At 47.7% G+C, this 12,897-nt stretch overlaps 1 protein-coding gene across 3 annotated transcripts in view; it reads right to left on the minus strand.

Moving 5' to 3' along the window:
• TBC1D1 (TBC1 domain family member 1) overlaps positions 1–12,897 on the minus strand; it is a 219,884-nt gene that overhangs the window by 72,414 nt on the left and 134,573 nt on the right. For 2 of the 3 annotated variants that reach the window (XM_044224711.1, XM_044224713.1), the window contains exons 12-13: positions 12,340–12,459; positions 11,284–11,423 (exon numbers count right to left, since the gene is read on the minus strand). In XM_044224711.1, coding sequence (XP_044080646.1) covers positions 11,284–11,423; positions 12,340–12,459 — 260 coding nt within the window. The remainder of the gene's footprint in view (positions 1–11,283; positions 11,424–12,339; positions 12,460–12,897) is intronic. The other variant, XM_044224712.1, reaches the window with a different exon arrangement.

A 12,897-nucleotide genomic window follows, 5' to 3' on the forward strand; every position in this document is an offset into this window, starting at 1 on the left:
AGCTGTAAGAAATGCAAATTCTCGGGCTCCCCCCAAAATTCCATCTCCAGAACCACAAACATCAGAACTAGGAATAGTAACATGTGTCTCCACAAATCTTCCAAGGGGTTTTAAGTACACTCAGTTTGAGAAGAGCTAAAGGAAACGTCATCTTGGGCCAATATCACTAACCTGTGGCCCTCTGATGGCCTCCCTGGGATTGGGAGAGCTCTGGGGGCCCTGAGAGAGGCTCCCCACACCCCTTGCCTTCCCAGGTGCTCCTGGAGGCAACACCAGAGTCCCCTATCCCCTCCCCACCCCACTCAGCCTGAAGCAGAAGGCAGGCACACAAGGCCAGACAGCAGGGAAGCCTGGTCCTAGGGACCAAACCTCATGCCCACCGCCCACCCCCACCCCTGCCACAGGCCTAACAAGCCTAACCATCAGAATGTCACCTGTGATTCTGACCCCAGGGGCGTGTGTTGACACTGGCTCACCCATAAAGCCCTTCCTTAACATACGTCCACACAAAAACAGGTCCATGAATGTTCACAGCCTTGCTGTTCCTGACAGCCAACGGGCGGGAAGAACCAGAACGGCCATCAACCTGCCAAAGGATAAACAGGATGTGGCCCTATCCTTACAACAGCCTGTGAACGGCTCAGAGAAAGGAATGAAGCACTAACACACCCCACAACCTAGTGAACCCTGCAAACGTGCTCAGTGAACAAAGCCACAAAGGACCACGTAGTGTCTGATTCCATTTCTGGGACCGAGCAGGCAGTCTGGAGAGACAGCAAACAGAGGAGCAGCTGTCTTGGGCTTGAAGGAGGTGCGGGAGGTGTGGCATTTCTTCTGCGGGGCCAGAAGTGTTTTAAAATTTGGTTATGCTAATGATTGCACAACTCCATGAATACGGGGATTAAATACAACTGTACGCGGCGGTGAGGAGGGCCAGGAGGACAACGAGGGAAGCAGGCAGGGTCGAAGATCCTCGTTCTCAGGACCGCATAAGCACAGGGGTGGTACTTACAGGAGCCCGAAAGTGAGTGCCTCTTCTAATTTTGTGTGCAGGGCGCCTTGCCCACAATCCTGCCCGGAATCTGAGGCTGCTTCGTGTTCGAATCTATCTACAGATTTTAGCCCCCTAAACATATTTTCAAACTGCTTGCCATCCCCCTCGGCTTTATAAACTTCAATGGCTCCCTGGCATAGACAAATCAAGGTTCAAAGTTGACAAATCAAGATCTTCTCCTTGGGACATTAAGCCTGGGGCACACCTTCAAAGGCTCTGAAGTTAGATTAGCCCTAAGGAGGAGCTCCCTGCAACCAGAGTGCTCGAAGCAGAGATTCACACTGAGGCCCTCAGATCACGGGGCTTCCAGCCCTCGGCCCCTGCAGACGTCCTACCAAGTGGCAGAGGCTGAGGTGGTATCTTTGTATCATCAACAACTGTAGCGCCCGCCTTTGCACGAAGGCTGAACCGTACGCGTTGAACGTTCAAACGCGTACGGTTAATTAGGAAAATGTCCATCAATGCTAACAATTGTTATCATTCACAGAATTAGCCAACTAAGGTAAAAATCTTGCCATTTACCATGGCTTCCCAATGACGGTAATGATGGGCCAAGAAGCACAATAACGGGGAGAAACATCTAGTAGCTTCAAACTACTTCAAAGAAATCCATGAACAATCATATTTCTGGCTTATGATATTTAATCTTGAACCTGGTCTTTATTCACTGCAGAAAAGCAAAGTTATAGGGAGAATAAATTAAGAAGAATTTTTAAAAAACCATGCAACTGGCAACCAGAGACCATTTTTTTTTTCTTTCTTATTTTACCCCCTCCCTAGAGCCCAGTAGAAAAAGAAAGCATGCCAATTTCAGAAGGTAGCTCTCTCCATTCAAATAAGCTAGAAATGAGCAAGGAAGATACATACTGTAACAAAAACAAGACCAAAAACAAAATCACAGGAAAAAAAAAAAGGGCTATCTGAGATTGGAAGGAACACAGACCCCTCAAGACGCAGGAAACAACACTGCCACCAAGTGGTGACGGTGCCTCAGGGCACCCTCTGCCATCTCGACCAGCAATCTCAACTGGGACAGCAAACAGAATCCTCTATGGGGGTTTCTTTTGTGTGAGTGTGTTCAAAGAATTCATGCCCAGGCCCCATCCCCACCCAACTGAGGCGGAAGGCAGAGGGGCAGGTGCAGCTGTATTTTAAAACCTCCCCAGGTGACTCTGGCGCACAGGGAAAGCCAAGAACCGGGGACCAAACAAAAGGTCATACCGATGTCACTAGGCTACTCCCATTTTCAGTGAAGTTTTTACTTGTAGTCATTCCGCTTATGTGATCCATTAAAAATTTCCTAATGGTATATATCTTGAAAATTTGGCTATGTACAACACAAATCATAGTTCTATAATGGTTTTTACGTGTTGCACGATATAATCATTATAAAGATTCCAAGTACATTCCTTTGTCTGGCCATCAGTGTCTATATCTAGTATCTCATCCAGCAGACTTAAGCTGATCGTAAATTAGACACAGCTATACTCACAACACAAAACCCTTTGCGTGTTAGTTTCACTGGACTCTGCTTATACTATGGGTTTCAAATCAATAAATCTTATCTATAATATTAGAAGTGTTTTTCTCTCTTTTAAACAAGACATAGAAAGTCTGAATGCTTCTATTGTTGGTGGAATCTGTCAATACACAATGTAATCTGAAACACTTCAGGAAAAGCTATCAGACTGCCACTAAAATTGTTCCTTGGCACACAGAGGTAAAGAGAAAGATTTCCCCTCTTCCAGGAGTCCGGAGTTAGCTAAAAAATGATTTCTTTAACAACAAAGACTTATCTTCTGTATGATACACTAGAAGACAAAACTGTGGAGTGTTTCTGCTACCAAGTACCTGGTCAGGAGTTGACTTTCCACATTCTGCAGGCCTGACAATGGGGTCAGAGCCCACTAGGAAAACAAACACTTGAATAGTCTCTGTGCCCTGGGGGCCACCCAAGAGGCAAAGCTTCCCTGGAAAATAAGGGGGCAGGAAAGAGGCAGAGCACCACACGCTTGGTTTCATTTGGCACATTATCAAATTGTTCTTATCGCTACCAGCACATGTATATCACTGCATTTTCTCCAGAAAACCCTTTCCTTCTCTAGGAAGCATCAACCTTCTCAAAAAAAGTCACTGGTGACCCAGATTTCTTGGAGGTCTGAGACATGTGGGAGGCCCCTTGGGGGATCCGCAGGGATGCGTCACGGCAGAGAGAGGCACAGGAGTCCCACTCTGAGTCCAGAAGGTCCGGGCTGGATTGATTGTGGTTGTTTGTTTTAAGCTCCTGCTACTCGTCTTGGACCAGCACCATCGGTATCACCGGGGCGTCTGTCAGAAAGGGAGACCATCCGGACCCACCGGATCAGAGCCTGCCTCTGCACGGGTTCCCCAGAGGACTCCAAGCACATGAACATTGGGGACCACTCAATGTACAGATGCCGTCACGTCTTCGTCTGCGGGAGGAAACCGCCTCCCCTGGCTCCACCTCCGGGGCAGGCCCATGGTGGGATCAACAGTGGGAAAGCTCTAAAAATGCGAAGGCTGCCCTCCAGACTTCAGCAGGGATACCCTTTCGGAGCAATGACACCTGCACTCAGCAGTGTCCTACACACTCAGCCCTGAGCACTCCCAACCCTCAGCAGCTTCTCCCCGAGGCGGACTGAACGGCGCCTCCGTGATACAACGTCTGGGTAGTTCACAGTTGACTCCACTGACCGCCCCCACACGTGGCATCCCGCACCACAGACTCCTCACCCCAAGAACCCAGACACAACGGAGAGAGAATGCATCTTCCTGGGACTTCTGGGACAGTAGCCACAGGCAGCCCCCACACTTAGAGCCCCACTGAGGACTCCTGCTTTAAATGTAAGCAATCGGGCAGCGTTTTTGGAGTCAATTTTATGATCTATGTCTGTTTTATTGCAAAAACATCTGCTTGGCAAGTCTTCGAGTACCAACTGGGGACTCCCCTACTCACTGCTTTCCCTTCAGTGTGCTGGCGGTCACCCGCCCGGCCCCTCCAAAGTTCAGGATGGGAATAATCCCACCTAGACTGTGCTAAAGTCAAGCAGGGATTCCTACAACAAACCAACCGGTCTCTGTTGAGTTACAAAAGTAAAACAGTCTGGGATTTGGGAATGTTTGTGCTGGTCCTACTAGACATATGTGAGTACATTTCTCAATAGAAATTAACTGCCTACCTACTTCAGATGGGTTTCCAAAACACAAAATTCAGATTCTTCCGACTAAATTATTTCACAGAGCTTTTGTATGCAGAAAGTCACATGCCCCTGAGTAAACGCCCCCAAGTAAGCGACCAGCTGATTCTGGTGCCCACCTCTGACCGCGAGGCCTTCGTATTTTCCTCGTCTTGTACTACACTTAGAGCCACACTCCCTGCTCGCTAACACTCTTCTTTCCAGGTCTGAGCCCATCTGTTAAAAAAAATTAGGACCCCAAAGTTACAGGAAATCCTATTTCTCCCTCACTTACATCCTTAACACTAATACAAACACCATTGCTTTTAAATCACTGGCGGTTTGTTTTCTTAGTATTTAACAGAGTGGGATGAAACGGATGGGACGGCACGAAGAGGGGCCTCACTTTTTCAGCTTGAAAAAAGGCCAAAAGGTTTCCTGTCTAACTTAAGTGTGCGCCGCCAGGAGAGAAATACCAAATGGTCACAAGGAGTTACTCTGAGCATCTGAAACACTTGAAAAGGCCCTATTCAGGGTTCCCAGCAAGGACACTTCCTGCCTGCTGTGCTTAAGCCCAAAGTGAGCTCCTTGGGGCCGCCAGAGTCAGACACCTGGGCTGCCCGCAGGTCCAGCCCACAGGGCAAGGGGGGAACAGAGGCTATGAGCCACCTGCAGCGGCACACCCACTGCCAGGGACAGTCTGGCCAAAACAATCTGGAGGTGTCCCAGCTGTGAGGGACACACACTTCAGCGTGGGGCCAAGTGGTCCCAGAGCACAGTGGAAGGAGGTGGGATCTCTGTGCCCTTGAGATGGGGACCAGACACAGGCAGAGGCTGAGGATGCCTGGTTTGGGAGCAAAGTCACAGACTGATACTGAGAAATCTCTCTCTTTCCTCTGCACACTCCAGTCCCGATGGGGACACGGAGGGGGAGACGGATGACCAAAGGCTAGTCCACACATTAAGATACTCAGAAAGGGTGGGGACGGAGGGGGGGAGGGGGCTGCCTAGCTGACACGGAGACCTGTGCACAGACAGAATAAACGCCCAGGGCAGGCGTGGGCAGGAGCATCCTCTGGGATGGGATTCCAGAAGAGGAACCACACCCGGGAGGCCGAGCCCCGCATCCCAGCTGGGCTCCTGTGCGGGTCACAGCACAAACCTCAGGGCACAGGTCCGTGAGCTCCAGGTCTGCCTCTGTTGCCCACTAGCTCTGCAGTTTGAAGAAAGGGATTTAAGTCAATTCAAGCCTCTGCTCCCTCATCTGTGAAATGAGCGTCATAAAAATGCCAACCTTCCTAAGGCTGACAGGGAATTCAAGAATTCCTATAAAGCACACGCCACAGAGAATGCCATAAGTGATTATTATTATACAAGTTCAGAGTCCTAAATGCTTTTATTCTCTCTCTCCCTCTCATACAGAGTACCTATACTATAACCCCAAAACCCGTTCAATATTTAATTCTAAATAAAGGGCATAAGAACGTCTTCCCATAGGGGAGGAAGAGAGAGGGAGTTAAGAAATCACTAATGAGCATATACGAAGTTTGTGAAAATCTGAGCAATATACTTGCCTTCCTTTAAAAGTCATCAGGCCTGTAAAGATTAGAGAAGCCGATGACAGAGATCATGAGTAAGTAAATCCTAGAGTGTGTTACAAGGAAGGGAGGGCTAGGGGGAAAGTCAGGAGGAGACGAGGAACGTCTGGCAGTAGGAGGGGAGGATGAAATGGAGTGGCCAGGAGGGACCTCCTTGGAAAGGTGACTTGAAGCAATGATCTGAGGCAGGTGAGGAGGTTAATCGGCTTATGGGAACAGCATTCCAGACAGAGAAAACAGCCCATGCAAAGGCCTCAGGGCATGTGTGGCAGGAGCCAGGGGCCCCGCAGAAGCCTCCATCAGAGAAAACAGGTGGGCGATGTATCGCGATGTCACTAGCGTGGCATGGTGGGAGGGGGCTCTCAAGACACCTCCCTGCAGGAGATGGGGAGAACCCACACTAGCTCAGTAGCTGGGGCCTGAAGAATCGGTGAGGATTATGGGCTGGGCAGGGCCAGGGCTGCCTCTGCGTGGAGCCCTGCTGTGTTCAATAGGTAAAGGTGGAGATGTGCCTCGTCAACTTCATGCCACTCTCCGCTTTCCTCAACGTACTGCTCATCAGTATCAAGCTTTAGAACCACCCCCAAGGACTGGCCAGTGCTCTAGCACTTCCCAAGGACAAGGTATGGACAAAGAGCTTCGTTTTTGTAAAAAATGAAAAAATTTTGAGGGTACCTAGAAATCTGTATGATTTTTAAATAGTAATGAATGCTCCAAAGGACCAGCTACAGTCAGATACAGAAATGTGAGGTCATGACTTAAAGCAGAAACAGATTAGGAAGGTGAAGCCACACAAAGAAAACAGTCAGTGGAGGAGGATGTATACCAGAAGGCCAGGGACAGCAGCACACTGTGTGGGTGACTGGCCCAGGAGCTGGGGACACTGTGTGCTTGGAGGACAAGACTTGGACTGGAGGGGGATTCGACAGTGACCCGCAGGAGGGTGAGGGCAGTTCAGCTGGGAAGGAGCTTTAGAGGAAGTCGTAGTTTCCATGACCTCCTACCACCTGAACAACGGGAAGTAGAGGCATATTGTGTGGCTTCAGACACAGAGCAGAGAGACACAGGGAGCAGGATCTGGTTCAATCTAAGAGAATCACTGGAAAATTGAGAGCTGTTCTAAAACAGGACAGGCTGCTTCCCACAGTCACCCACGGCCCTTACTCCACACTCAGCCAGCACACTGAGGGTTTCAAACCCATTACTGCTGCACATTTAAATACATTTCATACATCACCACACATCAGTCTCTACAGTGCCCGTGAGGTATGGTCCCTGCAATACTACTGGGGCACTACTTTTAAACCTCAAAACCCCACTTCTTTTTTTTTTATTAACATATACTGTATTATTTGCCCCAAGAGTACAAGTCCATGAATCATCAGTCTTACACATTTCACAGCACTCACCATAGCACATAGCCTCCCTGATGTCCACCACCCAGCCAACTTAACACTACCCCCCAACCCCCCAGCAACCCTCAGTTTGTTTCCTGAGATTAAGGGTCTCTTATGGTTTGTCTCCCTCCTGACCCCAGCTTGTTTCATTCTTTTCCTCCCTTCCCCTATGACACCCCACCCTACCTCTTAAATTCCTCATATCAGAGAGATCATATGGTAATTGCCTTTCTCTGATTGGCTTATTTTGCTTAGCATAATACCCTCTAGTTCCATCCACATCATTGCAAATGGCAAGACTTTGTTTTTTGATGGCTGCATAATATTCCACTGTATATATACACCACATCTTCTTTATCTATTCATCTGTTGATGGACATCTAGGTTCTCTCTATAGTTTGGCTACTGTGGACATTGTTGCTATAAACATTCGGGTGCACATGCCCCTTCAGATCACTACATTTGTATCTTTAGGGTAAATATCCAGTAGTGCCATTGCTGGGTCATAGGGTAGCTCTACTCGAAACCCCACTTCTGGTGTTGCTGCTGTTCTGTCATTTCCGCCACAAATCACAGCTTGGCTCCTCCCTCCTTGGCCTCCCTCCTGTCCCTTCCTGTTCTCTGCCCGCCCTACCTGCTAACAGGGTGCCCCCAGGACCTGGGAGGAGGAGCCCTCAGCAGCAGGCTGGCCTCTCCACTAAGGCAGGGGAAGGGGAAGAGGGAGGCACGGCCATCCAGCTTCCACTGCCACTCCCGCTGGCAGTGAAGGGAATCAAATCCTGGCCACTGAGCTCGGAAGCTCCCATGAGGGGCTCCAGGCGACAGAAAGGTGCTCTCCTGTGGAGGGACTGAGGCAGGAGCGGCAGTGGCCCCGAGATCCAGAGGGACCTTTCCACACATTGAAAACTTCGGCCTCACGGATTTTTTTTTAATCTGTGAATTCTGAAAGCTTTGAAATAAAATGTCAGTGGAAATATCATGCGTCCTTTTTTCACTCAGTATGGCAATTGGCATAATGAACCCTCTATCACGGGGGAGACGTTTCAACAGCTTGTTCCAGTTCAAGGCTCCTAAGGGGGAAAGCTGTGATTTAAACACAGCCACTCTGGCTCCAGCCTTCAGAAGAGATTTCTAAATGAGCTCTAAATTCCTTCCCTAAGTTCACCTTCATGGCTCCCCAGACCCTCCGACACTGAGGAGGCCAGCTCTCTGCTTTCTATCAATACACAAGCAAGCGACTCCTGGGGCCCTGCCAGGTGGACTGTCAGCACTCCAGTACCGTTCCAGTGGGGGCCTGAGAAATACCCAGTGTTTGGTTCTCGGTCTAGAGAGACCATGCGACCCAGGCTTTGGGGGACTGGGGTTGATCTGCTCAGTGCTCTGGCCTGTGGGGAAACGATGCATCATTCCAACTTATTCACTACAAACTTTGGTCCAACAGTTTTGGCTAGCCCAGAATTCACCAAGGAACCCTGTCGACTGCAAACACCATGAATAAGAATGCCGCTTGGGGTTAATTAAACATCCGTTTCTTACGGTACTTCCAGACTAAGCCAACTAAAAACAGAAGCCTCCAAAAAGAGAAGGGGGGCACATATTACAGCCCCAGCGCTTCTACCCCCTGGGTCACAGAAGGTCACATTCTCGCATGGACCCACAGTTCATTCTGCTCGCCCACTTTATCTTGGGGTCCTCCAGAGAGGCAAATGTGCCAGCACTGACCAACCTTCTGACTCCAGTCCCTCAGACGCCAACTGGGAGACACCAGCATCCATCTGGGCACTCGCCACACTTCCTGGGCCGTCAGAGCTCCCACAAGGGATACAGCCTCCCAGGCTATGCACTTGACAAGCCCGGAGTTTCCCACAGTGACCACCCCAGCAGACCCCCCCTGGGCGTACACGTTTAGGAAGGAAGGATCTGGGTCACACAGTCAGACTGTTGGACATTTCCACACAATCTACAAAAGTGAAAATGAAATCTTTAAAACTAAACTTTCTAAACTGATACACACTGAAATAACTCAATTTATGACTTAAAAAAAAAAAAAAAAGATCTCACTGCATTTATAAACCCAGTCTTTCTAGCATTCCTTTACTTAGTCCTTCCTACTGGGGAAGCTTAATACCAGCACTCCGGCCTCAATAATGGTCAACAAAAATAACTATATTGCTTTACATTTGGTATGTCTTACGTTTCCAAAGTACTTTTGTATTCATAATTTAATGTAATTTCATGAGATAAGAAAAGCCAACATTCACTATAACCATTTTACAGCTCAAGGTAAAAAAGGTTATATGATTTATATTAGAAAGCTAGTTGAACCCAAACCAGGCTCTTGTTTAATCTGGCAGGGGAAGCATTTTTTAAATTAAATATTAAGAACTCTGGGGACGCCTGGGTGGCTCAATTGGTTAAGCAGCTGCCTTCGGCTCAGGTCATGATCCCAGGGTCCTGGGATCGAGTCCCACATCGGGCTCCTTGCTCAGCAGGGAGCCTGCTTCTCCCTCTGCCTCTGCCTGCCATTCTGTCTGCCTCTGCTTGCTCTCCCCCCCCTCTGATAAATAAATAAAAATCTTTAAAAAAAAAAAAAAAGAATTCTGGGCGAGGGGCACCTGCATGGCTCAGTCATTAAGTGTCTGCCTTCGGCTCAAGTCATGATCCCAGGGTCCTGGGATTGAGCCCCACATCATGCTCCCTGCTCGGTGGGAAGTCTGCTCCGCCCCCTCCCACTCCCCCTGCTTCTGTTTCCTCTCTCACTGTGTCTCTCTCTGTCAAATAAATTAATAAAAATCTTTTTTAAAAATTTTTTTTAAAAAGAGCTCTGGGCAAGGGAGTGGAAAGGAGAGGAAGAAAGAGAGAAGCAGGAAATGGGCAGAGGGTGACGAGCACGAGGAGGGTGTAGGAGTCCCCCATGTGGGGCAGCCACACCAAACGTACTCTGCAAAGTCTCAGGGTCATCTGAGCTGCTGCTTAACTCCAGCCCAGAAGTATGCCAAGGAACAAGAATGAATCTGTGCTACACACAACCGGAGAACTCAAGGAATCTTTGAGAGATCTACTATTTTGCTTTGCTTTTGCTTTTTTAGATTGTATTTGAGTATGTGTGTGTGTGTGTGTGTGTGTGTGTGTAGAGAGAGAGAGAGCTAGAGGAGAGACAGAGAGAGAGAGAGAGAGAGAGATCGATCATGAGCAGGGCAGAGGGGCAGAGGGAGAAGCAGACTCCCTGCTGAGCAAGAAGCCCAACATGGGACTCGATCCCAGAACCCTGGGATCAAACCTGAGCTGAAGGCAGACCCATAAACAACTGAGCCACCCAGGTGCCCTGCTTTGCTTCTCCTTACCCTTACCAAAAAAAAAAAAAATGCTTTCTGATTAAAGAGCATTAGGGAAAAGAAATACCTGTTGCTGAAAATTTAGGTTACCACTGGGCAGAGACAAATCTTAAGCTTAGAACTACATTTAAACTCATTTTTTACATTGTGACTCCACACAGGAAGGCCCAAAGACAAGACCTGAGACCATAATCTGAATCTGGGAAACACAAGCAGGCTGCGAGGGCACAAGATGATCCTCCTGTGACAGCACACCGAGGGCCAGCAGCAGACATGGCAGGGGATGTGACAGGCGTAACCAGAGCCCTGGGACCTGGGCACCCTCCACAAGCCCGCTGCGCTGAGGTAGAGAGCAAACCCACACTCAGATTGCAGGGGCAGGTAGCAGGGCTTGGGAGCGAGTGGGAGGGGAAGCAGCCCCTGCGCATTCCCACACACACGTAGGGGAGCAGTCCCAAGAACTCGGTGGAGGCGCCATCTTTCACTCGAGGCGCTGCAGCTGCTGGGTTCTCTTATATGCATCCCTGGAATTTGAGGATCTCTCTGGAAACAGCGACAGGCACGGTCATTTGAGCTTCTTACCTAGGGAGCTTTAAAATCAGGGGTGAAATGACCTGAAATCTCATTTCATCTTTTCCTTCACCTAACACTGCTGTTCTTCATGCCACAATCTCACAGGTTCATCTCCGGAGCGTACGGTACCTTCATATCTGCTGGGAGAGTCGCAGGCTTTCTGTGGGGTGGCCACTCGGAGGAAAATCTGCTGCCTCCACGAGTGTCTCCGTGTCTTCACGGGGGTCCTGCTGCCATCGCCAAGGTGGTTAGCTTTGGAGTCAAAGTCACTGAAAGCACAAATTGACGGACTCATGAGTGATGAGGAGATGTAATCAGGTATTTTAGCTTGACCTTTTGTTTTTAAACAAAACACTACATTATAAATCATCTTTGTATAAGAGAACATAATCAGATAATCCTGAAAGTTGAATCAAGCCCACAGTGACTCAACACTCTTAAAGGATTGCTTTCTTATAGGACACTTTTCATGAAGATCACAAGAAGATCACATGAAGATCACATGAAGAGCACATGAAGATCCTGGCCCCACTTCAGGAAAGAGGAACTGTGTAAAGGGGGCGCTGGCAGCAGGGTCTCCATCTCCCCCCACCCAAGTGTGGCAGTACTTTCTCAGCATAGGTCTGTATCTCCACAGATGGCCGTAAAAATGAAAAAAGTTAGATTACACAGAACCTTCAAGGCAATAATTCACAGTCATTTGCTTGATGACAACTATTTTAACATCCGTATTTTTTAAACTACGAAATAAAGTATATTTATCAACACATTTCATAAATACAGTCTAATTAGTCATTCTTCTTCCTATTCACAGGACCTGGGACAGCCCGTGAAACTTACACCCGCGTACACACCCACAGCTACGGATCACCTTGGCTTACAGGTCAGACATCCTGACTAATTCACCAGAACCATATGCTCACTCTCCAGAAACACTATTATCACTTAGAGAACTGCTTAAGACTTTCTTGAATCTTCTGAAAACACCACATTTATAAACTACTCCTAGTCAAACCTGGGGAACAAAAGGACTACATTCAACTGGAAAGTATAAGAAAGAAGATATGAGTCGATTTAGCTAAAATGATTTTTTGAGTGTCAAAAAAAAAATAGCTGAAAAATCCCTGTATATATCAACAATTCAACACTTCTACTCAGGTTTGATATGTCTAAATTAAACCCTACCTTTTTGTGTTCATAAAGTCAGAGGTGTTATTTTCATCTACAGGAGCCAGAAATTTAAGAAAATTTGGCACAGAGGAAGAAGAATGAAGTTTTTTCCGCAGGGCATTACGGTAGGAGATGCTGAGAGTTTGCGAAGAGAGTTCAGGGTAAAGAAATACAAACACAAAAGTATAAAATATAAGCTTTAAAATAAACACTTTAGTTCTTACTCTAAAAAAGTTAAATCAAGTCAGAAATTAGAAAGTTTACAAATGAGATTTAACTTCTACATTCAGTCAATAAAGTTCTATCTTAAATGAAAGGAGTCAATGAACTAATTCAAAAACATCCGTCCATTCAGTCGTGCAACATAACAAGCTCCAGACATCACCTGTGTGACACTGCGCCCACGGTTAGCAAGACTGTGCTATGCACTTCAACAGTGTGTTAAGGGTGTAGATCTCGTGTTAAGCATTCTCACCAGAAAAAAATAAAAACCTAACAAAAAATCAGTCCATCTTCCAAAATGACTTTTCCTTTCAAACTGGAAAAAAATAATTTTCCTAAATTCATGAGGAC

This window comes from Neovison vison, chromosome 11 (genome assembly GCF_020171115.1).
Source record: "Neovison vison isolate M4711 chromosome 11, ASM_NN_V1, whole genome shotgun sequence".
Taxonomy (NCBI): Eukaryota; Metazoa; Chordata; class Mammalia; order Carnivora; family Mustelidae; genus Neogale; species Neogale vison.